The following is a 24,655-nucleotide window of genomic DNA, read 5'->3' on the forward strand; positions in this document are numbered from 1 at the left end:
TTCAATGTAATTATAAGCACCTTTCAAAGTACCAAATGACACTGTATATATACATAACAGCAGAATAACAAAAATCAAGAGTAGATATAATACATGCCAGCAACAATAATATTAATTATATTACAGTTAAAATAATAATAATACAGTAATAATAATAATACAGTAATAATAATATTTTTTTCTAAGCATTTTTCAAGTTATCAATGCTGTACATATACATAAGAGCAGATTAAATACATCAAGTATAGATAAAAAAACAAGTAAAAATGAATGGTAATAATAATAATAATAATAATAAAATAATAAAAATGAGCAAAAATATCAAATTAAAAAGCATAGAGTACAGCATCAGCCTACTGGTATAAAAGCAAGCTGAAAAGATGTGTTTTAAGATGTGTGGGGTAAAGAAATTCCCACACAGAGATAAGAGCTAAATTATATTCATGTAAATGCAAAACTCAAATATCAAAAATAGTTAATGTATGTACCCAAGCTTTTGATTTGGCATTGTGGACTGGGCTTCTTTATTCACATTACCTGCTAATGCCCACTGAAAATTCTTCATATGATTTGCCATCAAGTACTGCTTTCCTTTAATAAATCCTCTCCCTATGTAATTATATAAAATACTGTAGGACTGTATATTTAATAAGGATTATATTTTGTGGTCCCAGTTTTTACTGGAGCCCTAAATAAATTACAGCTGTATCTGTATTCATCATTTAGAGAGTGTTTATGTTAGTGCACCAGTGCTAATAGAGCATTGTGGATGCTGCATGGAGTGGGTGGAGGATTTTGCAGGTTGCTAAGACACTGGGTGTTTTTCTCTCCTCATGAGAATCAGGTCATTCTTAAGCTTTCTATATTTATCCAGAATCCAGCAGCATGTACACATCCACTGTACACACATGCTCAAAATACTACATGCTGAACCATATCACAACACACACATGATGCGTTCAACTGCATGCTGACCTGTGTGCTGTTTCTCTACAGATGTTTGACTGGATCATGCACAACAAAGGCTTATTTCTGGCAGGCTACACTGAGATCGGAAACAATCACTCACATGCCATGGATCTCCAGACCCAGCACAATCACTTTGCTATGAACTGTATGGTAAGATCCTTCAACAACATCATTATTGCACATTATCAAGATCAGTAGCTGCTCGTTAGCAGATATTTCTCATACAGAGTCTGTATTAAAGCTCTGCTCATCAGCCCTGATTTTTACGCCTTCTGGATTTAGAATCTCATAATTCCACACAAAGCTGTCATTACCCAACAGCTACATCAAATTCTGCTGGATTCCAGGACACTGCAGTTTTAAAGGAAATGAGCAAGCAGACTTGACAGCAAAGCAAGCCGTAACGTCCCCGCTCCAACATCAGATCTCAGACCAGCCATAAAAGCACACACCAGAGAAGCTTGGCAAAAAGTGTGGGAAACTTTTACCACTAATAAACTCTACAAGATCTATCCTACTATAAAAACAGACAGAATTCAATACCCCAAAACACTATGGGAACTAATTATTTACGTAAGATGCCACATAGGACACACTAAACTCACTAATAACTACCTGCTAAAGGGAGACCAGGCCCCCACTTGTCCCGTATGTGGAGCAAGAACCTCTGTAAAACACATTGTCTACATGACAAAAGATAAACGCCACCAGAACAAAATTCTACAATACAAACAACTACAAATAAATTTATTAAATTCTTAGAAGCAATGACTTAAAAACAGCATACAAGTTATGAAAAAAATCTATTAAACTCTACACCCTCACAGTTACACAACATCCTAATCGATATAAAGTAGTTTTATAAATTCCTATAAAGAAACATATCAACCCCCACTTTGACTTTTTAAAGATGGAACTTATTCAGCCATGATAATAGTCAAAGCAGTTTCTTGGCATTAAGAATCGAACAAACCAACCCTGATTTTTACTGACATTGTCTTGGTAACTGAACTCTCTGCCAGCTTTTTTTCTCAGTTAAGACTGGTGTTGGCATGTTTTAAAATAGGACTAACAGAAATCAGTTGAGCACAGACAACACAAAGAAAGTGTGATACAAAAATGGAATAATAGACATTAAATATAGTCAGTGTTTATAAACCATATCCACTGCTTCCATGTCCTTATTAGCAGGAATAAAAAACATGATCTGTCATCACGCACTAATTTTGGCATTTTCAATGGTAGTTAAACTACAGTGCATTTGTTCACTTATTTATTTTAAATTGGGCGACCGTATATGGTAAACAGTTTATTTATTTTTTTTTTTTTTAAATCAGTCAACTTTTGTTTACTGTAAATTTACTGTAAATGAAATCCCAAAAATTCTGAAGTGTGTTTCAACAACTGTTGTGTTATTGGTCCTTTGGTCTGGGCCAGAAGTCATTAAATAGAATACTGTAATCAGACTCAGGTGCCAAACTCAGGATTAGGTCTATTCATACATTATTTTAAATCATTTTTGGCTTCAATTATATAAATATCAAATCGTTCTGTTCAAAGTTTTGTTTTTTATAACTGGGCCTATGACTTATTTGTTCATGCCTGTTTTGATTTGCCATAGTATTTAATGATAAAATTTGATGTAGTTAATAGGGACATTAATGATGAATAAATGCATTAATTATTATTATTATTGTTGTTGTTTCTAAAGAGGTGGCCACATTTCTAAATTTGACATGGCTCTAATTCTGTCAACCTGGTATCCGCTGGATGCTTTTTCAACCAGTTTATTTACAATGCTTAATCTTTAAAGAGACACTCTGCATCTGTGTTTAGTCATGGATTTTGGAATAATAATAGTAAATATTTGAATGATATTTGTAAATATCACTGATTACATTTCTCCTCATATTCCAGATTCCAGAATAAATGTATGTGTTACCTGTATGAGTTATGTAAGTGGTTTTGACTTGACTGAGCCCTCATGATTAGGAGTGAGGGATCAGTAATGGACTCACTGAAGCATGCACTGTACTGCTGCTCTGATATATTACTCCTACCATTGCAAGTTTACTCAGCGTCCAGTAGCGTCTCTGGTGCCTAACTGAGCCAGAACTGCATTCAAACTGCAGTCACAACAACTCCTAAATTACCCATCACAGATAACACTGGGACGAATGCTGCAGTTGTTCTGAAGTGGAATCGAGTCGAATAGGTGGTTTATAGCATGAATAGCTAAATTGCACATAGCCTGGCTCTTGTGTAGCTATGCTTTCTTATGAATAGAGTGGTAGAATGCTTAAGCAGTCATTTAACAGCCTTTGTTGAGTGCCAGTGACGCATCAGATGCTCAATAATGGAAATCAGCAATGATGCACCTGACTGTTTCCTGTGAGAGTGGCGTCTCGCAAGCCTTCCATGCAGACATGCTTTTAGCAGCCTCTTTAGCACAATTATGGATCAGTTCCTGTTTTGGAGACACTGAGAGAAAATGTAGGAGGGTCAGGAAGCCAACATTCATGTTGCGAAAGAGACAGCTGGTTAGATGTAGGGCTGCACAGATATTCATATTGTAATCGGGATCAGGATCTTTGGCTTTGTGCTTAATCAAACTTAATCTGTGTAGGTTTTTTATCGGGTATGTAAATAACATGAATGGGTAAATAAAATTATGCATGTAACGCTGTGTTTAACCCTTTAATAGTCTCATAGTATAAAGTTTACTTCTTTGCATTTCTTTGTTTCCTGGGACTATACCAGCAACAAACAATTGATATTTTTTACTATTTTTTAATGAGCCTCTACCAAACAGTTAAGATGATCACAAAAATGATGCAGCTTTCATGGATGATTTTTCAGCTGCTAGCTTTAAGTTTACATATAGGTTGTTTTCTTAAAACCATCAACTAATATTTTTGAGTTTAACACATCAACCAAGCAGTAGATATGGCCCGAACAAGATGATTTAAATACAGCTTATTTTTACCCAAGTATTTAGACTCAAAGTAAGCTCAACCAAATGCTTATGCAGACCAATAAAGTGTTAAGTGTGGATGGATGATGTAGGTCTGTTTATTCAAAAACTATATATTTTATGTATTAAAAAAACTGCGTTACAATAAATTGTTATATTATGTTACACATCCAACCACAGTAAATTTTGTTTGTGTAGATGCCCACTATGCAAATTTGAACACTCCACGATGGTGTGCTAGCATGTTACACTACAATATTGACATTAAACAAAATAATTGTTTTAGCCTTTATCATGGCTTTGTTGGCATAAACCCAGAAACATTAAATATCTGTTCCAGTAAACCTTCACTGACAATGTTCACTCAGCTGTGCTACTAAAATATCGCATTACAGTTGCAATCAGAAATATTCAACCCCCTCACCTAAGAAGACATTATAGTGATGTGAATGAAAGATAATGACAATAAATGACAAAAAAAACCTCATTAAATGACAAAACATATTTATTGATGCATATTTTAGTTATTTTGACAACAGAAGTTGACTTAACTTTGGAGTTCAAATGAAAAATATAAATCTTTTAACACATGTGCATGTGCATTATTATTCAACCCCCAGCTTCAGTACTTTGTGGAGCATCCTTTAGCTTTTATAACTTCTAACAAACATTTTCGGTAAGTTCTGCCAAGCTTCTTACACCTTTTGATTGGAATCTTTGCCCATTCTTCACATGCAAAAGCCTCTAGCTCAGTGATGTTTGATGGCTTCTGTACTGCAACTGTCTTCTTTAAATCCCACCAAAGATTTTCAATCATATTTAAATCTGGTGACTGAGAAGGCCACTCCAGGATGTTCCAGGATCTTTTTCTACACCAAGCTTTGGTTGACTTGGAGGTGTGCTTGGGATCAGTGTCTTGCTGGAAAGTCCATTGATCACCAAGGTTTAATTTGTCAACAGAAGGCATCACGTTCCTCTTTAAAATGGCCTGGTGTTTCTGGGAATCCATGATGCCAGGTACACGATCAAGATTGCCAGTTCCTGCGGCAAAAAAACAGCCCCACATCATCAATGACCCACCTCCATGCTTGACTGTGGGGATGGTATTCTTCAGGTCATAAGCCTGGCCATTCGCACGCCAGACATACCGCTGGTCCATATGTCCACACTGTTCCAGTTTGGTTTCATCAGTCCACAGAACTGTCTCCCAAAACTCTGTAGTCTTATCCAAATTCCTCCTAGCATATTCTAGTCTACTTTTGATGTTTCTTGTGGTCAAGAGTGGAGTGCTTCTTGGAGTCCAGCCAAGAAATCCTTGTTTATTCAGTGCACGTCTTACAATTGCCACTGAAGCACTTGTACCAACCTTCATCAGGTCATCCGGTAGGTGTCTTGCACCTACACTGGGGTTTTTCTTAGTTGTCCTGACTAACTTGCTAAAGGCCTTTGATGAAATGTTGGGCTTTCTTCCCTGGCCAGCTAGGTTTGCAGCTGTTCCATAAGTTTGAAACTTCCATATAATGCTCCCAATGGTGTGTCTTGGAATGTTAAATTATTTGGACATCTTCTTATACCCAAGGGCCTTTAGGTTTGATGAAATAATCTTCTCTCTCAGCTTTTGGGGAAGCTTCTTTGTCTTTTCCATGATTGCAATTGAACTTGAATACCTTCATGGGTGGGGTTTATATAAGCATCACAGCTAAAGCAAATAAAGGATCATTATAGAGTTCCCAAAGGCTTAATTATGTTTCAACTCTACTTTAGGACATAAAAAACTGTCAGAAAGCATTGAGAACAACAATATTATATAGGGATTGAATAATTGAGACATGGCTATGTTAACAAAATATACTGTTACACACAAATACTTCCTAGTGCATTTTCTGTGTTAAATTTATCTATCACGCAACTCATAAACAAGTCATCCAAAGAAGAATCTTGCTCTTACAAAAAAACTTTAATTGATAAATCCTTAGAATCTTAGGGGGGTTGAATATTTCTGATTGCAACTGTATATATTAGATTATAGAATGATGAAGCTGTCACAGCTGTCTGATATTAGCATTTAGAGCTTTTCCTCAGTATCTCAGGGCTGTTTGTGTTGTTTGATCTGCCTGAACTTCTAGATGTGTAGCTGGGTAATTGGAATAAACTGCATGATCGTTTTGTCTTCCCTGAATAACGAACAACCAATTTGTTAAACATGGCTGGAACCCTTCAAGCTTTTACTATTCTCTCTAGTTTCCATATATGGAACAAAACCACACAGCACAGAGGTAACTGCCGTAACAAATGGTTTATTTACCGTTGCAGTCGTTTCTGTGAATGTTATGTCTTCACATGTCATACTCTCACTGTACTCTTCTGCATGTGCTCAATACATTGCAGCTTGTTGTTGATGCTGTTCTCTTCTGCTTGACAGAATGTATATGTGAACATTAACCGCATCATGTCTGTGGGGAACCGGCTGCTGGAGGCTGGCCACTATGCTTCACAGCAGATTAAACAGATCTCAGGGCAGCTGGAGCAAGAGTGGAAGGCTTTTGCTGCTGCGCTGGATGAGAGGAGCACTCTGCTGGAAATGTCTGCTACCTTCCATCAGAAATGTGATCAGGTCAGAAACCTCAGAACACAACATACATAATTTCTTCTTTAGAACAATGATTTAATGCAGTCACTTTGCTTTAATATATACAAATGTATAAATAGATTTCTGTTAATTCACTTTACATTAAAATGACCACATTTATTAAAATACAATATATTTCATGTAATTCAAATTAAACCAGGCCATAGCTAAAGAAAATAATTGTCACAACAAAAAACACACACCACACAACACAACCTTTTTTTGGGCTGGCAACAAGGGAACCTTGCAATGGTGTGGCTTGAACAAACACCCCTGTTGTAGAATAGGTCCTCAGCACCCCTCCCCCCTTGCTTCTACTTTGCATAGACGAGAGGTTGGAGAGGCTCGCTCCAATCGATTATCTGGCCAATCGATTCCCTGGTTGTATATTATTTGAGATCCTCAAAGGGTGTTGACTCAGGGTCAATCTAGAGACGAAAACATCAGTCGCTCGAGTATGTCTTCCCTATGTCCCTGGTGCACAATGGCTGGATTTCTGCGACTCTATGCATCTCTCTGTGCAACTTTGTGGTGGCTTGGGAGCAGAAGTGATAAATCTTGAATGTCTTCAATATGGATCCCAAAATAACACCTACTTTAAATTTGAGAAGATGTTTGTGACAGTGGTGAATTCGATGAGAGAAGTATCGTGTCAGACATAGGTAGACAGGAAGAACCCACAGCCAGTTACTAACTTAAGAAGCATTTCCACCAAAAGCAAAGGTGCCAGCACTCTGAGCTCAACATTGCATAAACAAGCTCCTGTTAAGGCTCCAGTGTCGTATAAGTGACCCAGGTCCAAGCAGAAGTAAAAAAAAAAAGAAAAAAAAAAAAGGGAGATCTACTCAACAGTTCTACCAAGCCATTGCTCTGCTACTGCTACTGGCAACAGATATCATTACACACACCAGGCAACCAAAGTCAATCATATGGACTAAACTCCCTTAAACAAGACCATCATCCCACAGTTCACTTCGTAGACAGCAGACCAAATATTACACAAATAAGCCAGTGGAACCAAGTGAAATGCACCAGATGATGTACTGGCCATACAAACCTAATACACCTCTATCTGCATGCGCCGTCATGCCCCTTTAACAATCATACATACTGACCGAGAAGATACTGCCAAAAAAACAATGACGTTTACCTTGCTGAACATCATAGGACATATCTTAGCCCTAATAAAGATAACCAACCTTCTTAAATTACTGTTAGCAACTTAAACCCTGATCTGGATCATTGGCCACAATAAAGTTCACATTGGTAGTCCGGAGACAATGATGCAGACCCAGCACTACAGCTTTCTGCATTGGAAATGACCCACGGATAACCATAAATATATTAACACCTAACTAACAAGCCACCGTCCGATTACTAGTCCAGTGTTTTACGCTAACCACTGCCCACACAATAAAATGATCTCTGCTTTGTTACTTTGGGCAGTAAGGGGAATTTACCTGAAACCTGTACAGATGGCCGATATAGAAATCCAATACACTTGACAGCAAAGCAGTTTAATATGAATCAAGACACTGCACTGTAGCAGCACAGAAAAAGTACAACCTAGAGGTTTACACTCATTCTGTAATGACCTGGGAATGCTGCCAATTTGCACCTGCACACAATTTAATAGATGCTGGGATTCTTCCTGAGGGTAGAGCTGTAGAGATTTCCAATTCTTATTGTTGCCCTGGGTATAAAAAGTTAAATAAAATTCTATTTAGCGCCATTTACTGGTGTAAAATGACATAATTACCATGGTAAAGAGAACTGGGGCTAAGCTGATACTTGTTCCAAACACTCATCTTATTCCAGACGGTCATAAATGTCATGTAATGTTCTTCAGTTTATTTCTGTTTAATTGATTCCACTTTCCCTTGTGGAATATATTCCACTGGAAAATGTACAGACAGCAGCTAAGACTTCACTGTTGCAGAAGCATGAGCTGCCCTACTTTTCTGGCTGACGGAATATTTCTCTCATGTGTGCTGGCTTTTCATGTGACTGCAGCACCGGACCATTTTTCAGCGGCTTTCTGCCCTGCGCTGCATTTGCAATTCTCTCTCGGCTCACAAAGGCTGATTTCAGCTGCTCTAATGCTTGTATTCCGTTTGAGGCTGTTGCTTCTTTTTTATCTTGGGAAGGAGGGGGTCATGGTCAAGGATGGTGCGTTTATTAAGAGATGGAATCTATATTAGACTTCACTATTGCAGCCGGTCTCCGGTTGGTGCCACAGCAGTTTTCCTTTATTAGCGTACCTTGGTTTCATTTAGCTTGCTCTCTTTTAATCTTTTTTTTCTTTATTGGCCCCCAGAGAACAGGAAGGGTGAGAAATAACAAGCACAATGGCCTCTATTGCAAGGCATTGTGTAGTGAATCTCATTTTAAAATTGTTGTACCAGGCACTAAATGAAACCTAGCTTAAGATAGTATGAAGCATACATTAAGGTTATACTTTTATTATGAAATGACACAGGAACCTTTTTCTTTGTTTTTAATATAATACTGGGACAACACAGAAAAAATAAGAAATTAAATTTTAAAGTTAGATTTATTTGCTTTTAAGATGCACAGCAGGGATTGTGTGGGCAGTACAGCTCCCGAGTCCTTCTGGAAAGTGAGTAGGTGTGAGTGGTGGCTCAGCGGTTAAATTACTAGACTGTTGATCAGAAGGTTGCTGGTTCAAGCCTCACTACTGCCAAGTTGGCTCTGTCTGGCCCTTAAGCAATGAAGGTTATATATTAAATCTTTTTTTATTGCCAGACAAGGGTGGCACTATGGCTCGGTGGGTAGCACTGTCGCCTCACAGCAAGAAGGTCCAGGGTTCGGGGTCTGGGTCCTTTTTGTGTGGAGTTTGCATGTTCTCCCCATGTCTGCATGGGTTTCTTCTGGGAGCTCCGTTTTCCTCCCACAGTCCAAAGACGTGCAAGTGATGTGAATTGGAGATACTAAATTGTCCATGACTGTGTTTGACATTAAACTTGTGAACTGATGAATCTTGTGTAACAAGTAACTACCTGTCCTGTCATGAATGTAACCAAAGTGTGTAAAACATGAACAACGTTAAAATCCTAAGAAATAAATAAATAAAAATTGCCAGACTAAGCTACAGGTACTTCAGGACTCATGCTTGTGTGTCATGTGTATTGTTTTTATAGTACATGAGTAACGTGGACTCATGGTGTAAGGCGTGTGGAGAGGTGGATTTGCCCTCGGAGCTGCAGGAGCTAGAAGATGCCATCCACCATCACCAGGGCCTGTATGAACATATCACCACGGCCTACTCTGAGGTACAGTTCGGCCTGCCATTGCGTTTGTGTATTTGTGTTTGTATAAGTGTGACCTATTATGCCTAGTTCACACTACACGATTTTTGCCCTGATTTTTGCCCGGCGACTGGTCGGCGCTAGATTTGCCCGCTCGGGAGCAGCTCAGCGTTCGCTCGGCGATCAAAACTCGACACTCAGTCGCTATGTGTGAACTACTCAACAACTCGATCTGACTGACTCGCCGAGCACTCGGCAACCGGATCGAGATTTCTAGCATGTCAGATATCTGATCTGAGTTGCACGTCTGGCAATGAGTGCTATGTCGAACAGCCAATGAGAACGCAAGATATAGTGTGAGGGGAAACGCAGGAGAGGAGTGTAAACAGGTGGGACAGGGGGATAATATAGTTTATATCAGAATACACCAGCACACACACACACGTTTTACAGTATTTATGACTTGATCGTTCTGTACAAAACACCAACGGTGCATTGCAAAAATATTAATTAACCTTCAACTTACTATAGAACAATCCATACTGTTCGTGTGGCCAAATCCACTCAGATTCATTTATTTTTCCTCCTTGATTTTACGCTGCACATCAGCGCACAAACAACTTTGATCACTCTCTACTTGTTGATGTGCATTTTTGGAAGTGTATCATTAAACCCCTTGTCACTTCTCGCGTTTGTTTTCGTGACGAAACGTAGTTTGGGAGACCAGAGAAGCTCGCCTGCGACTCCAGTTGGTGATAGATCGTGTAGTGTGAAACCCCCTATCGCCGATCAGCCGTGTAGTGTGAAAGCCACACCGACTGAAAGACTCCCGAGTGCAAGAGATTCAGTCGTGTAGTGTGAACTGTACAGCAACCCGACAAATCAGAAAGTCGTGTAGTGTGAACTTGGCATAACTTGCTCGTTATGATTGTAGTGTAAGCTGCTGTTTATCCAATCTATACCGCTTCTTTTCACAAAGAAACGGCAAGTGTGTACTTTAAAAATAATTGATGCTATTAAAATGAAGATGAAGCACATCTCAGAATGATTTAAGTTGGAATTACAGCACAGTTCACTTAAAAAAGAATACATGGGACATTAAAAGAACTCACCAAGTCATATATCTGTTTTTCTGGTTTGGTATAGCAAGGGAGGTTAATGATTCAATGCTGAACCCTGTTATGTAAGGGGAACACACACACCCACCTATATGTGTATCAACCAAACGCACATGTATGAGACAGATTTCTGTTTATTTATTTCACATCATTTCCACTAGCTCCATTCATGCTAGCAATTCAATAGCATCTTTAAATTTAGTCTAAAGTGCCATGCAGATGTAACATCATGTTAACAAGACATAGGATGTGTTTCAATTCTGGCTCATCTACACCAGTTTGGTAACATTTTTGGTTGGGCATTAATGAGGCAGTGAAGGTGGAACAGAGGGGTGTGGAAGAATTGAAATACTGCTTTAAAAAATGTAAATTGTAAATAGATACAGAAACACAGGGGTAATACCCTGAACAGGACACCAGACCATCACAGGGCTCCTGCCGTCCCTTTATTCCAGACAAATCATATCTGTATAGACACCCGGCGGACCGATAGCACTGCTGGGATTCAAACCTGCTCACTTAATAGACCTCTGAAGTCATCAAACCACAAGGGCTAAAAAGCTGATCCAGTTGTAATTCACTTTTTTCTTGGTCTCCTTACACAGGTGAGCCAAGATGGCAAAGCCTTACTGGACAAACTTCAGCGACCCCTGACCCCTGGCAGCGCTGATTCCCTTACAGCCTCTGCCAACTACTCCAAAGCTGTACATCATGTCCTAGATATCATCCATGAGGTACTGCACCACCAGCGACAGTTGGAGAACATCTGGCAGCATCGCAAAGTCCGTCTGCACCAGCGCCTGCAGCTGTGTGTGTTTCAGCAGGACGTCCAGCAGGTAACTCTTATGTACTTATAAAATTAGTGGGAACAGCCAAGGACTTGTTCATTTTTTTTCTGAGCTGAATGGAGAATAAAAAAAAACATGGAATGTTTCAAAGCAATTTACATCAAAATATTGGCAATAGAATGGGCCATACTAAAAGATTATAAGGAAGGTGCTTTGTTATTACTATTACAGAGAGTGCTGGCAGGTAGAAATGGCTTAACAACAGCACAGCTGGTGGGTAGGTCATAAAAGCTCACAATACAAGGCCAGTGAGTTCTGAAGCACTAACAGTGTGCTCTATTACAGCACTTACTGTTACCTTCTGAACGATCCCTGAAGTCAGCATCAGCAAATCAACAACAGTTCAGTGAGAGCATCCTAGGTTGAGAGCTTTTCATGTCCTAGCGGCTGCCCACGAACGTCTGCTCAAGTGGTGTAAAGCACATCACAGTTGGTCCTTAATGTCCCATCTTACCAATGTTCTTTTAGTTAAATGGATTCCTATAGGCGCCCAGGTGGTGCAGCAAGATAATCCGCTAGCACGCCAGCGCTGAGTTCCTGGGTTTGAATCTCTGCTCTTAATTGGCTAATGTCTGGAGCAGACAAATTTGGCTTCCAATTTGCTGTGTGGGAAAAGAGCGGACTAAGGGGTTTGGGTTATCAACGCTGTGTAAGGACCTTGGATGCCTGTACAGAAAGTGGAGGAGCATAGAGATTGGGGCGTGGCTCTTCACACGCAAAGCAAAACCTCACGCTCAAATCCACCGAAGTATGGGTGAATAAGAAGGAATTGTTAGGGCTGTGCACACGTCAGAGGGAGTGTGTGTGTCAGGCAAATATACACCCTCCTTGAATGCTGCTAGGGTCCCCAGCAGCAGATTGGCTACGCTAAATTGGGAAAAAAGGGGGTAAAATGCATAAAAAAGATAATCAATAAAGGATCCTTATAGATATCTCTCGAGATCTGATGTCTGTTACAGACTCAAAGGGTGACAAAGCCTATATTAATGTCGATGTTTGAATGTTTGTCAGCCACATATGGATGTAGTGCGTTGGTGTTCACATTTTTTTGACATGTATGCTGTTAGAGGAAATCAAGAATGTACTCTGATTTTAAAGAGAAATATAGAATATCTATTCACTGGATTTTCCTCCTTTCATCTCCCAACCTAGTCATTTCTAATTCTCAATTGTGAATCCGCTGCAGCTTGCACAATGTCCGATCTGATCAAGGACAGTCGGACCGCAACACGCCCCCTGCGACGTGTGTCTAACCTGCGGCAGCTTCTTATCACCTGTTAGTGTTGGCAGGGTCGGTGGCTGATGTTCGAATACTCTGCGCTTTTACTCTGTGATTTTAAACACAACTAGTAACTGTAATAATTTTAATTAAAACTAATTCTTTTTGATTCAGTCAGATCTGACTTTTTCATTACACTTTTTGTTTACGTGAACAATAAGAACCCTTGAAACGGGCGGGGATTTAAAGAGCATTAGGGGAGTGATAGAAGATGAGAGACGGAAGGAAGGAGAGAAAGAGTTCTGAATGAATAATTAAAAGGAAAGCCTTCTGGCGGCAGGATGATGCTTTTGCTCATTTGCTGAAGTAGTGTTGTAATGTGGATGTATTGTATTTGCTCTGTGCGCTCTACGTGAGCTCTGCAGGATTTGCTTTTACATCTAACTGCAGGCTTCTTTTTTTTCTTTTTTTAAATGTGCATGTTTGTTTAGGCTGGCAGGACCCAAGTGTGTAATTACGGCCGGCGCTGTGCCTTTCATAAATGCACAAAACTTCCACTGCAGCGTCTTGGCAAAAGGGAGCAAAGATTTATATTTTTGAGTACACAGAAATAGTAATCCATAATTGTATGGCAGGAAAGTCCCCCGCCTTGTTTTTTTCTATCTTTTTTGGGTTCACTTAATTTTTTTAAACAGTACGGGGTAGATTTTCTGGCTTCACAGATATGCTTGATCTAGACTCACTCCACTGTGTGCATATGGGTGTAGGTGCTTGGCTTTGGACTAACTTGCTACCACTCTCCTCATTTAGAGGATGGGAAACAGTTGCTATAGAAACCCAAGTTCTCTGCAGCATTCAGGTGCAGTACGCTCGAAGAGTGACAGCCAAAAAGAAACACAGAGAGAAATAGAGATGGAACACATCACCTTTCCAGAGCACATCCGCTTATTTCTGGCTCTTTGAAACGAAGCCGATTTCTCCTGCTGTGCTGTACTTGTAGTGCACTGTCATTAACTTGAGATGTTTGACAGGATGTGTGTGTGGATCTGTCTCTTATGAGTAAAGACCTTCAAAGTTACATGCCTGGATATCTAATTTTGTATGTGTGTGTGTGTACCCAGGTGCTGGACTGGATTGAGAATCATGGTGAGGCGTTCCTTAGTAAGCACACAGGAGTGGGGAAGTCTCTTCATCGAGCCAGAGCTTTACAGAAACGACATGAAGACTTTGAAGAAGTGGCGCAGGTGTGCACCCCCCCCCCCCCGTTCCTCTTACTAGTTCACTTTCTCTTTTTTACTTGTCAGTGTTTCTACTTCCCTGTGCACTTATAAAAATTGTAATTCCACTTCCTTTTTATTGCAATTAAGTCATATCCAGTTTCCCAGTTGTATCTTCTTTACTGCTGCAGAAACATCCTCTTTCTGAGGGGAGAGCAGTACCAATCACACGCTCCCTCACACAGGGATCAGTATCACATACAGAGAGTCATGCACTGATCTCCGTAATGCCCCGTGTCTGCAGATGCCATCAGCTGCAAAAGCAATGAGCAATCCCTTTTGACCTGCCCTCCCTCAGACATAGCCAATTAGGGACAGTGGTAGCCTAGTGTATAGAGCTTTGCACTATCAATTGAAAGGTTGAGAGTTTGAATCCCAGCTCTACCATGCAGCCACTGTTGGGTCCTTGAACAAGGTACCTAACCCTGTCTGCTCCAGGGATGTCTGACCCGTCGCTCTGACCCCACCTTCCAAACAAGCTAGTATATGTGGGAAAGAATTTCATTGTACTGTACACCATGTACCTATGCATATATGTATATATGACAAATTAAGGCATTCTATTAATTCTATTCTAATTGTCTGTGTTGGTAGCACAGCTGAGTTTTGGACCTGATAGCTGTAGCTAGCAGGGAGCTAGTATTGTTAAATCAAGCACCCTATTTTAAATCAGGGTTTTTCAAACCCTGGGTGTTGCGAGCCGAAAAAAATAGGTCACAGAGAAAAGTAATACTGATTAAATAAACAAATTTTAACAGGCACGTAAACACAAAATTGTACACGAATGCCCCTTTGTGAAGGCTTTACATTACATCTGGTAAACCAGAAAGTTGTTGCCACCAAGTATATTTTGTTTTGTGTTTTGAGCTTTATTTTGTATCTTTATATTTTAGAACACATACACCAACGCAGATAAGCTGCTGGAGGCGGCAGAACAGTTGGCTCAGACTGGCGAGTGTGATCCGGAGGAGATCTACCAGGCCGCCCATCAGCTGGAAGACCGCATACAAGACTTTGTAAGGCGGGTGGAACAGCGCAAGGTCCTGCTGGACATGTCGGTTGCCTTCCACACTCATGTTAAAGAGGTGCTTTGGAGCTTTTATTACTATTTTCATTCATCTTTTGTCTGTTTGCTGCACTTTCAGTTCTACAGCACTAGTCTTAGATTTTAATTCTCTTAAAATGCTGCTGAACTAGTGCTGGGTTCAAATATCTGGCTGCTGGATTTCTAAGGCATTTGGTTTGTGTGTGGCTTGTGTGTGTAGCTGTGGACGTGGCTGGAGGAGCTGCAGAAGGAGCTTTTGGATGATGTGTATGCCGAGTCTGTAGAGGCGGTGCAGGATCTCATCAAGCGCTTTGGGCAGCAGCAGCAGACGACGCTGCAGGTTACGGTCAACGTCATCAAAGAAGGAGAGGACCTCATCCAGCAGCTAAGGTACACTCACTGTTTTCTCAGTCAGTGTAGTCATCAGGCATATGTTTTTATTGGATTTAGATCAAACCTCAGCTCTACTTACCACGTCTGTCAGTGAAATCAGCGATTACTTTGATCAGTGGAAGTTGTACCGAGAAATAAGTTGCTCTCTTGTGTTCCGGATCATGTTGACTCAAGTATATGCGATATCAAGAGAAAACAAGCAACACCAGCAGCTGTGGGCCCATGTATTCTTTCCAAGTGTGGCCTATTCTAAAGTCTAATAACAACCAGCTTTTAGGGTTTTTTATGTCGACCCTGTTATTTGACCTCCACACTGATTCAGCCATGGTCTAATACAGGGGTTTTCAACCTGTGGGGCGTACCTGTCCAGGGGGGGCGCAACATGACGAGATTTTTTTACCTCTAAAACTAAAGCAATTCATTGCCTACAGGACACGTTTGTTGGAGGAGATTAGTCTCACTGATCACGCACACACGCACGTTCAATGTTATCCAGCTCTGTGTGAGAAAAAAAATTAAAAACAGGGCTAACAGCGAGGATAAATCGGTGACAAAAGCAATGACCGCTGTTATAGGACGTGTGTGTGTCTTTAAGAGAGGTGTATAGTGGGAGATGCTCTGTTCACAATATCGCTATTAGTGATTCAGGAGTTAATTCGTCTGAAGCGAAACGTAAGTTTCTCTTCTCAGTAAGCTCTCCGTTTTTACTGTTATTAATGAATGATGAGGTTTCAAATAAACACCAGCTACTGGAACATTTTGTGTGACTCGCTTTCCTTTCAGGTGGGACACTTTATTAAACTGGTTATTACCACAGAGCGGTAGCAAAGTCAGACTCGTTCTGTCCGTGGAGCTAAAAGTTTGCTCCCCTAAGTTTTCGGTCAGTCAAAGCAGAATATCCTGAACTAGCGAAGTAAATATTTCAATCAGCAAAATTGCATTGTATGTCTGATGTGCACAACGTTAATTATAGTATTATTGGGGGGTTGGGTGGGCTCAAGTTTGAGGTCGGCACATGGAAGGGGGAGCATGTCCAAAAAGGTTGAAAAACCCTGATCTAATACACCTCAGTTCAGGTTTTGGCAGCCAATATGCATTTAGCTTAGCCATTTCACCTGTATGCAGTGCTGGTGGGATGCTTCCCTACGCATGGTGTCTAGAAATGTCAGCTTATTCTGTTTAATTAAGGAGGAAAACATTCAAAAAAACAACACAAATGTGGAGAAAGTCAACAGTTTAATACTGTACTCTGATTGGATATCAAGGTGAAAGCTAATAAGAATGGATTTTTAGCACCTTTTTCTGAGGTTACGTTTCATTTACCAAGCTTAAATATATTTACATAATTTACCCACTTTTGTCTGCTCCCATATTAAGGGGTCACCACAGAGGATCTGGGCTTCATATACGTTTTTATTCCAGATGCCTTCCTTGGCACAACTTTCTCTTTTTATGGCACTGAGAGTGCACTGGCAACTCCACCCACTGGCTAGGCTGTTTCTCAACATATTCTGTTTTTTTTTTAACATGTACTAAACATGTATTCTGTTCTTTTTTGAGTTCTGGTAAACATTAAATATATTACAGTACTTTATGAATTATAACTACTGTTTTTATAGCATTGTAAACACTTTTAAACAGGTTTGGTTACAAGCATATTACATTAGAATAAGTAAAGCTATTAAAATAGACTAAAATTAATTGTACCTAAAGCAGATTCATCTTGGACCCCCACTGAGCCAGGCTCCTTGTAGCTCACTTGTTTAGAACCCATTTGTTATTCATAATGCACATACATTGGGCCACAGAGAAAGGTGAGGCCTGAGTTACAGCAGGCCTGCTCATGTAAGCTTAGAGAGGGTGTGAATAATAATAATATACGTGAGAGACCAGGGCAGAGAAACTGGTTCTGGGTACTGGAGTCTCTCAGCAGCCTTCAGGCAGAATCCACAGCTTTGTAGATCTCATTCTTTTAGCTCTCACTTTTTCTGCACAACTTTCTTATTGCAGATTGTACTTTTTATATTCTCATGGCAGATCCTGCTGACTATCACTGCACCACTGCACTGCATCAGCCACGTTCATATAAGCAGTCTACCATGGTGTAACATTTTTTGCCCATTCCTTTTTTATTATTTTTTGTTTTTTTAAATGATTTAATATGAGAGTGCAATCATGTACAAAAAGATTAAGAAATATGTTAAGGATTTGTGACATACATTAATACTGACTACAAACTCCTGTTTAGGAATAATAAAAAAAAACATAAAGATCATTAATAATTAAAAACAATTATCATCAGCAGGTGTGCAAAAGTGAATAATACAATACCAAAAGAATGTGCCATGATACACTTTTATAACAGAAGGCAGAAGTCATTTAGAATAATAACAGACACGTCATGTAAACAAGACAAAGGCTGTGTTTGATTTCGGCCCATCAACACTACAAAGGGACATTTTGGTATTAGTGAATGTTTGACTTTGCACTGCTCAGAGGGACGCAGAAGTAGAAAAACATTGTTCATTTTTTATGCAGTTATTTTATAACTGAAAGATTAAACTTGCACTATATGGCCAAAAGTATTTGGACACTTGACCATGAGCAAGTTGGTCATTGCTTTTTAAAATCAAATGGTAAGGTAAAGATTTGTGTGATTTTTTTTTCAGTTATAACAACAACTCTCAGAAGACTTATCTCAAGAATTTGAAGTATGTCTGTTGAAATTTGTGCCCATTCAGGGCTCTGTGCAGGCCACTGGGGCTTCTTTATACCAAGCTTTACTTCACGTCTTTATAGACCCTGTTTCGTGCGCAGGGGCACAGTCATGCTGGAACAAGAAGGGTCTTTTCTAAACTCTTTCCTTTATATAACTGATTTATTACACATGTTAACAATAGTAAACACATGAATTTAACAATTAGAAGGGGTGTCCCAGTACTTTTGTCCATGTAGTACATTACAGATCTAAAATGCAGAACATTATGAAGTAATTAAGGAATTAATAATAATTAACATAAGCACAATGAGCAGAACCAGTTCAGCATTTAAAATGTGGATTTTAAACAGTCAGTAGCAACCAGCCCTCACAAACGCTAATTAAACATGCTAATCAAATAATAGAGATGCAGTCATTATATTAAAGCTCTTTCTGACAGTTATTACAAGATGTAATCAGAGTTTTACATCTGATAATGAGAGTATAAGATGAAAGAGAGTCTGTACACTCACTCTAGCTCAATTCTCTATTTATATCAAGCAGTATCTGTTGGGAAATGAATTTAAGTGTCCTTTTAAACCGACAGCATCAAACATTATGTAATAGTCCAACCGAGTAACCTGATTGGACAAGAGGTATCCGAAAAGTGTGATGAGTAATATACAGTATAACAGCGCAAGGACTTTTTTAATCATCTCTTTACTATCTGTCACTCTGCTTTACAGGGGTAATTACCCATAATTGGATCCATTAACAAAGGTTGCCACTTAGATTCCAGTGCAAAGACAAACATGAGTTCATTAATTACTTTTGATTAAAACTGTAAATGGTTGTCAGGAGATGGAAGAAGGGGAGAAAAGAAGCTTAAATAGTAACTGGAGACCAGTCACGAAAAGCAGCACAGGATGGAGCACCATACTGTTTATCAGAATTATACAGTGACTTGCACTATCAATGTAAATATACGAGGGTTCTTCAAAAAGTTTCCCCATTTTTTTAAACTCTATTTGTTAAGAATTAAAAAAAAAAATGACATCACTTTTCTACAGTCACCTTCCGATGCATTTTTCCCAGCACTGTACCAATTTTTTTAATGCCATCAGCAAAAAATGTTTTTTGGTTGAGCGTGGAGCCACTGATGCACCACTGCTTTCACATCACCATCACATGAAAATCTTCTTCCCCTTAAAGCTTCTTTGGAAATCAGAAGGCGTTAAATCCGGACTATAAGCTCTCTCTCAATCTGTCAGACACGACCAATTACTACTCCCCTCACCCGCACTGTTTACAACCAAAATATAAAAGTGTGGAAACTTTTTGAAGATTCCTCATACATTTGCATTTGCGGCGTTTAGCAGAGACGCTTTTATCCAGCGTAACTTACAATTATGACTGAATAAAATTAAAGCTTGAATTGAAGCTTTAGGGCCTTGCTCAGGAGCCCAGCACTGGCAGTTTAGTTGGGGGGTGGTAAGGTGTAGACCTAACCAAACAAAATAGGAATATGTTTGTTGCCTGGCAACAGTCACATGCCTACAACCTGTGCTGATACTCAGTGTAACAGCACTCCCTCTTGGGTGATATTGCTTTAATTACTCCTTTGTCAATTACTGGTTAATTGGTTGATCATTAATGTCCATACTATGGCAAATCCTCCGTTGTTAGCCCTCTAACAAGAAAATAAGTGCATGTTAAGTAACAAACTATGGTTTTGGAGGAGTACAAGGATGTAATTACCACCATAGTGTTTATGACCTGTCAGAAATCGAAACATTCAAATTCTGACAGCATTTTACTGATCTTGTGGACTTTTCATATCAGATCATACAGTATTTTTGGGTCGATAATAATGTATTTGTTTTCTCTCATATGCATTTGAGCAAGCGTTTATCAGGAGGTGGAGAGAACAATTTCATGAAGATCTCACATTTAGCCACTTACTGTAAAGTTTATTACTAATGAAACGGTTCACAGGGGGTTTGCCTCGTATAGCTTATATTGATTACCTATAAAGACTGTGGTTACTAATAGTGGTTAGTAAGCAGTTGCAGTAAGAGTGGGGGAGGTGTGAACATGTGAGGATAGATGAGCATGCATTAAAAGAGAACAGACTGTCTCTGGTAGAATAGATGCAGTGGCTTAGTCTGCTTTACCTCGCTCTGGCTGCAGTCATGTCATTTGTGTCTCATTTTTTCCTAAAATTTCTCTCTCTATCCCTCGACACTCACACACACTACTTTTATATATGTTATATAATCATGCTTTCATAACTATAGCTGACCCTGCTTTTTATAAGAGTAAATTAATCATGCAGAGAGTACTTAAACCACCCATGCACAGCGATACCAAACAAGCTCAGATCACAACCACACACCAGCATACATTTAACACCTTGTTCACAAGTCACAAAATACAACACCAAGTTAAGTCACAAGTCTTTAGACTATAGTCTCAAGGCAATATAATATACAAAAACATATGTAGTGTAAAGTTCATGTTACATATATGTACATATATATAATATATATATATATTTGTTGTATAATCATGCTTTTATAACTATAGCTAACCCTGCTTTTTATAAAGGTAAATTAATCATGCAGCGAGTACTTAAACCACCCATGCACAATACCAAACAAGCTCAGATCACAACCACACACCAGTATACTTAACACCAGATATGTTCACGAGGCACAAAATACAATACCGCAAACATACAGTATATGGTAAATGTAGTGTCGAGTTCATTATATGTATAATATACGTCTTTGTTATATCATCATGCTTTTATAACTATAGCTTTTTATAGGGTAGATAAATCATGCAGCGAATACTTAAACCGCCCATGCACAGTGAATACCAGACAAGCTCAGAGATCACAACCACACACCAGAGAAATCACCAGAGTCACAAAAATACAACACCAAGTCTTTAGACCAGTGTCTAAGTCAAGTCACAAGTCAATATAATATACACAAACATATATGGTAAATGTAGCATAAAAAACCATTAATGTATAAGTCCACATTAATATCTATGTATGTATGTACGTATATACAGTATAAGCACATGCAGAATTCAGCAAAACAGAGAGGATTCAAGGAATCCCACTAACATGCAACTATCATGGCATTTATTTTTTATTTATTGTGGATCTGTCACCTATCCGGGATTCACAGGGTCCATGCAGCAAAATACCATGGACAGGATGTTAGGCCATTGAAAAACCTATCTTACATCACTTAACAGCACTCACATTCAATGACCTTTAGGGGCAGTTTGCAAAAGCCAACTCATGACAAGCCAAGCATGTTTTTGTTAATAGAAAAAAATAGGAGTGCTAGACTTGGGAGAATACAGAGTTTGATCTGACATTGTAAATTTATGAAATGCAATTCAGCAATACTTTGTGGTGTTCCAATCTAGGTAGAACATGGTAGGAAATAAGCTTGTGTTGTGAAAGGAAAAATATATATATGGCTATATTTTTCTTTATGAACATTACAGATATACAGATATGACTAATATAACCCGGCTGTATGCTTGTTTTCACAGTACAGATTTACACAATGTCGAGAAATATGAAATTGGACTACAGTTAGTGTAATCGACCCTTTGCTGTGTTTGTTTTTCTGCAGAGATTCAGCCATTTCGAGCAATAAGACCCCACACAACAGCTCCATCAACCACATTGAGAGTGTGCTACAGCAGCTGGATGAAGCCCAGGCTCAAATGGAGGAGCTTTTCCAGGAGAGGAAGATCAAACTGGAGCTCTTTCTACAGCTCAGGATCTTTGAGCGTGATGCTATCGACGTGAGTCATTTCATCCACGTTACTTGGCTCCTAGTCCTTCACGTGTATATGTGCGAATTTAGTCTTGCTCTGTTCTAATCGGGGCGGCACGGTGGCTAAGTGGGTAGCACTGTCGCCTTACATCAAGAAGGTCCTGTGTTCGATCCCCAGTTGGGGCAGTCCGGGTCCTTTCTGTGTGGAGTTTGCATGTTCTCCCTGTGTCTGTGTGGGTTTCCTCCGGGTGCTCCGGTTTCCTCCCACAGTCCAAAGACATGCAAGTGAGGTGAATTGGAGACACTAAACTGTGTTCGATATAACCTTGTAAACTGATGAACCATGAGTAATGAGTAACTACCGTTCCTGTCATGAATGTAACCAAAGTGTAAAACATGACGTTAAAATCCTAATAAACAAAGAAACTGTTCTAATCTCATGCATCTGAAATTTGCACACTTTTGCATGTGTGTGTTTGTGCAATGATGTCTTTTGGAGAAATAAAGCCCAGCCGCAGTTGTAGTTGTGGCCTCCCTGCGGCCTCATTTTCATTAAATCAAGCGACGATTAATGATCCGCAGCCTTCGCAAGCCGAATAGGAGCTGTAGCCGAAGTGTTTGCTCGCAGAGCACACACTCTCCTTGTGCCCACAGTGCGTAAGGGTCAGAAGGAGGTCAGTCCCACAACATGCTGGCATGAAAGACATGTTGGGATCTAGCTGTCTGCTGGCTTGTGTTTGTCCTTTCATTCCAAGACGAAACCAATAACTTAGTACTGTTATGAGCACAAACACTAAACAGGCTCTAAGCTGTGTCTCTGCTCCACAGATTATCTCCGATCTGGATTCCTGGAACGAGGAGCTGTCTCAACAGATGAGCGACTTTGACACTGAGGACCTGACTTTGGCCGAGCAGAGACTGCAGCACCATGCTGACAAAGCCCTCACCATGAACAACCTCACTTTTGACGTCATCCACCAGGGCCAGGAACTGCTGCAATATGTCAATGAGGTGCAAGCTTCCGGTGAGGATCACTCTGTTACACCCTCACTACACTCAGCTCTGCACATATATAATTCCATAGAATAGAATAGAATAGAATGCATTTAGAAGAAGATATACTTTGTCATATATACAGTGTATCACAAAAGTGAGTACACCCCTCACATTTCTGCAAATATTTTATTATATCTTTTCATGGGACAACACTATAGAAATAAAACTTGGATATAACTTAGAGTAGTCAGTGTACAGCTTGTATAGCAGTGTAGATTTACTGTCTTCTGAAAATAACTCAACACACAGCCATTAATGTCTAAATAGCTGGCAACATAAGTGAGTACACCCCACAGTGAACATGTCCAAATTGTGCCCAAAGTGTCAATATTTTGTGTGACCACCATTATTATCCAGCACTGCCTTAACCCTCCTGGGCATGGAATTCACCAGAGCTGCACAGGTTGCTACTGGAATCCTCTTCCACTCCTCCATGATGACATCACGGAGCTGGTGGATGTTAAGACACCTTGAACTCTTCCACCTTCCACTTGAGGATGTGCCACAGGTGCTCAATTGGGTTTAGTCCATCACCTTTACCTTCAGCTTCCTCAGCAAGGCAGTTGTCATCTTGGAGGTTGTGTTTGGGGTCGTTATCCTGTTGGAAAACTGCCATGCCAGTTTTTCGAAGGGAGGGGATCATGCTCTGTTTCAGAATGTCACAGTACATGTTGGAATTCATGTTTCCCTCAATGAACTGCAGCTCCCCAGTGCCAGCAACACTCATGCAGCCCAAGACCATGATGCTACCACCACCATGCTTGACTGTAGGCAAGATACAGTTGTCTTGGTGCTTCTCACCAGGGCGCCGCCACACATGCTGGACACCATCTGAGCCAAACAAGTTTATCTTGGTCTCGTCAGACCACAGGGCATTCCAGTAATCCATGTTCTTGGACTGCTTGTCTTCAGCAAACTGTTTGCGGGCTTTCTTGTGCGTCAGCTTCCTTCTGGGATGACGACCATGCAGACCGAGTTGATGCAGTGTGCGGCGTATGGTCTGAGCACTGACAGGCTGACCTCCCACGTCTTCAACCTCTGCAGCAATGCCGGCAGCACTCATGTGTCTATTTTTTAAAGCCAACCTCTGGATATGACGCCGAACACGTGGACTCAACTTCTTTGGTCGAACCTGGCGAAGTCTGTTCCGAGTGGAACCTGTCCTGGAAAACCGCTGTATGACCTTGGCCACCATGCTGTAGCTCAGTTTCAGGGTGTTAGCAATCTTCTTATAGCCCAGGCCATCTTTGTGGAGAGCAACAATTCTATTTCTTACATCCTCAGAGAGTTATTTGCCATGAGGTGCCATGTTGAATATCCAGTGGCCAGTATGAGAGAATTGTACCCAAAACAC

The 24,655-nt window shown here is 40.0% G+C and overlaps 1 protein-coding gene across 3 annotated transcripts in view; it reads left to right on the plus strand.

Annotated features, from left to right (window-relative positions):
- trioa (trio Rho guanine nucleotide exchange factor a) overlaps positions 1 to 24,655 on the plus strand; it is a 157,217-nt gene that overhangs the window by 86,952 nt on the left and 45,610 nt on the right. For all 3 annotated transcript variants that reach the window (XM_063013962.1, XM_063013944.1, XM_063013953.1), the window contains 9 exons: positions 997 to 1,119; positions 6,366 to 6,557; positions 9,734 to 9,865; positions 11,565 to 11,795; positions 14,148 to 14,270; positions 15,197 to 15,388; positions 15,569 to 15,738; positions 22,099 to 22,273; positions 23,074 to 23,269. In XM_063013962.1, coding sequence (XP_062870032.1) covers positions 997 to 1,119; positions 6,366 to 6,557; positions 9,734 to 9,865; positions 11,565 to 11,795; positions 14,148 to 14,270; positions 15,197 to 15,388; positions 15,569 to 15,738; positions 22,099 to 22,273; positions 23,074 to 23,269 — 1,534 coding nt within the window. The remainder of the gene's footprint in view (positions 1 to 996; positions 1,120 to 6,365; positions 6,558 to 9,733; positions 9,866 to 11,564; positions 11,796 to 14,147; positions 14,271 to 15,196; positions 15,389 to 15,568; positions 15,739 to 22,098; positions 22,274 to 23,073; positions 23,270 to 24,655) is intronic.

The sequence above is a fragment of the Trichomycterus rosablanca genome, chromosome 2, assembly GCF_030014385.1.
Source record: "Trichomycterus rosablanca isolate fTriRos1 chromosome 2, fTriRos1.hap1, whole genome shotgun sequence".
Classification (NCBI taxonomy): domain Eukaryota; kingdom Metazoa; phylum Chordata; class Actinopteri; order Siluriformes; family Trichomycteridae; genus Trichomycterus; species Trichomycterus rosablanca.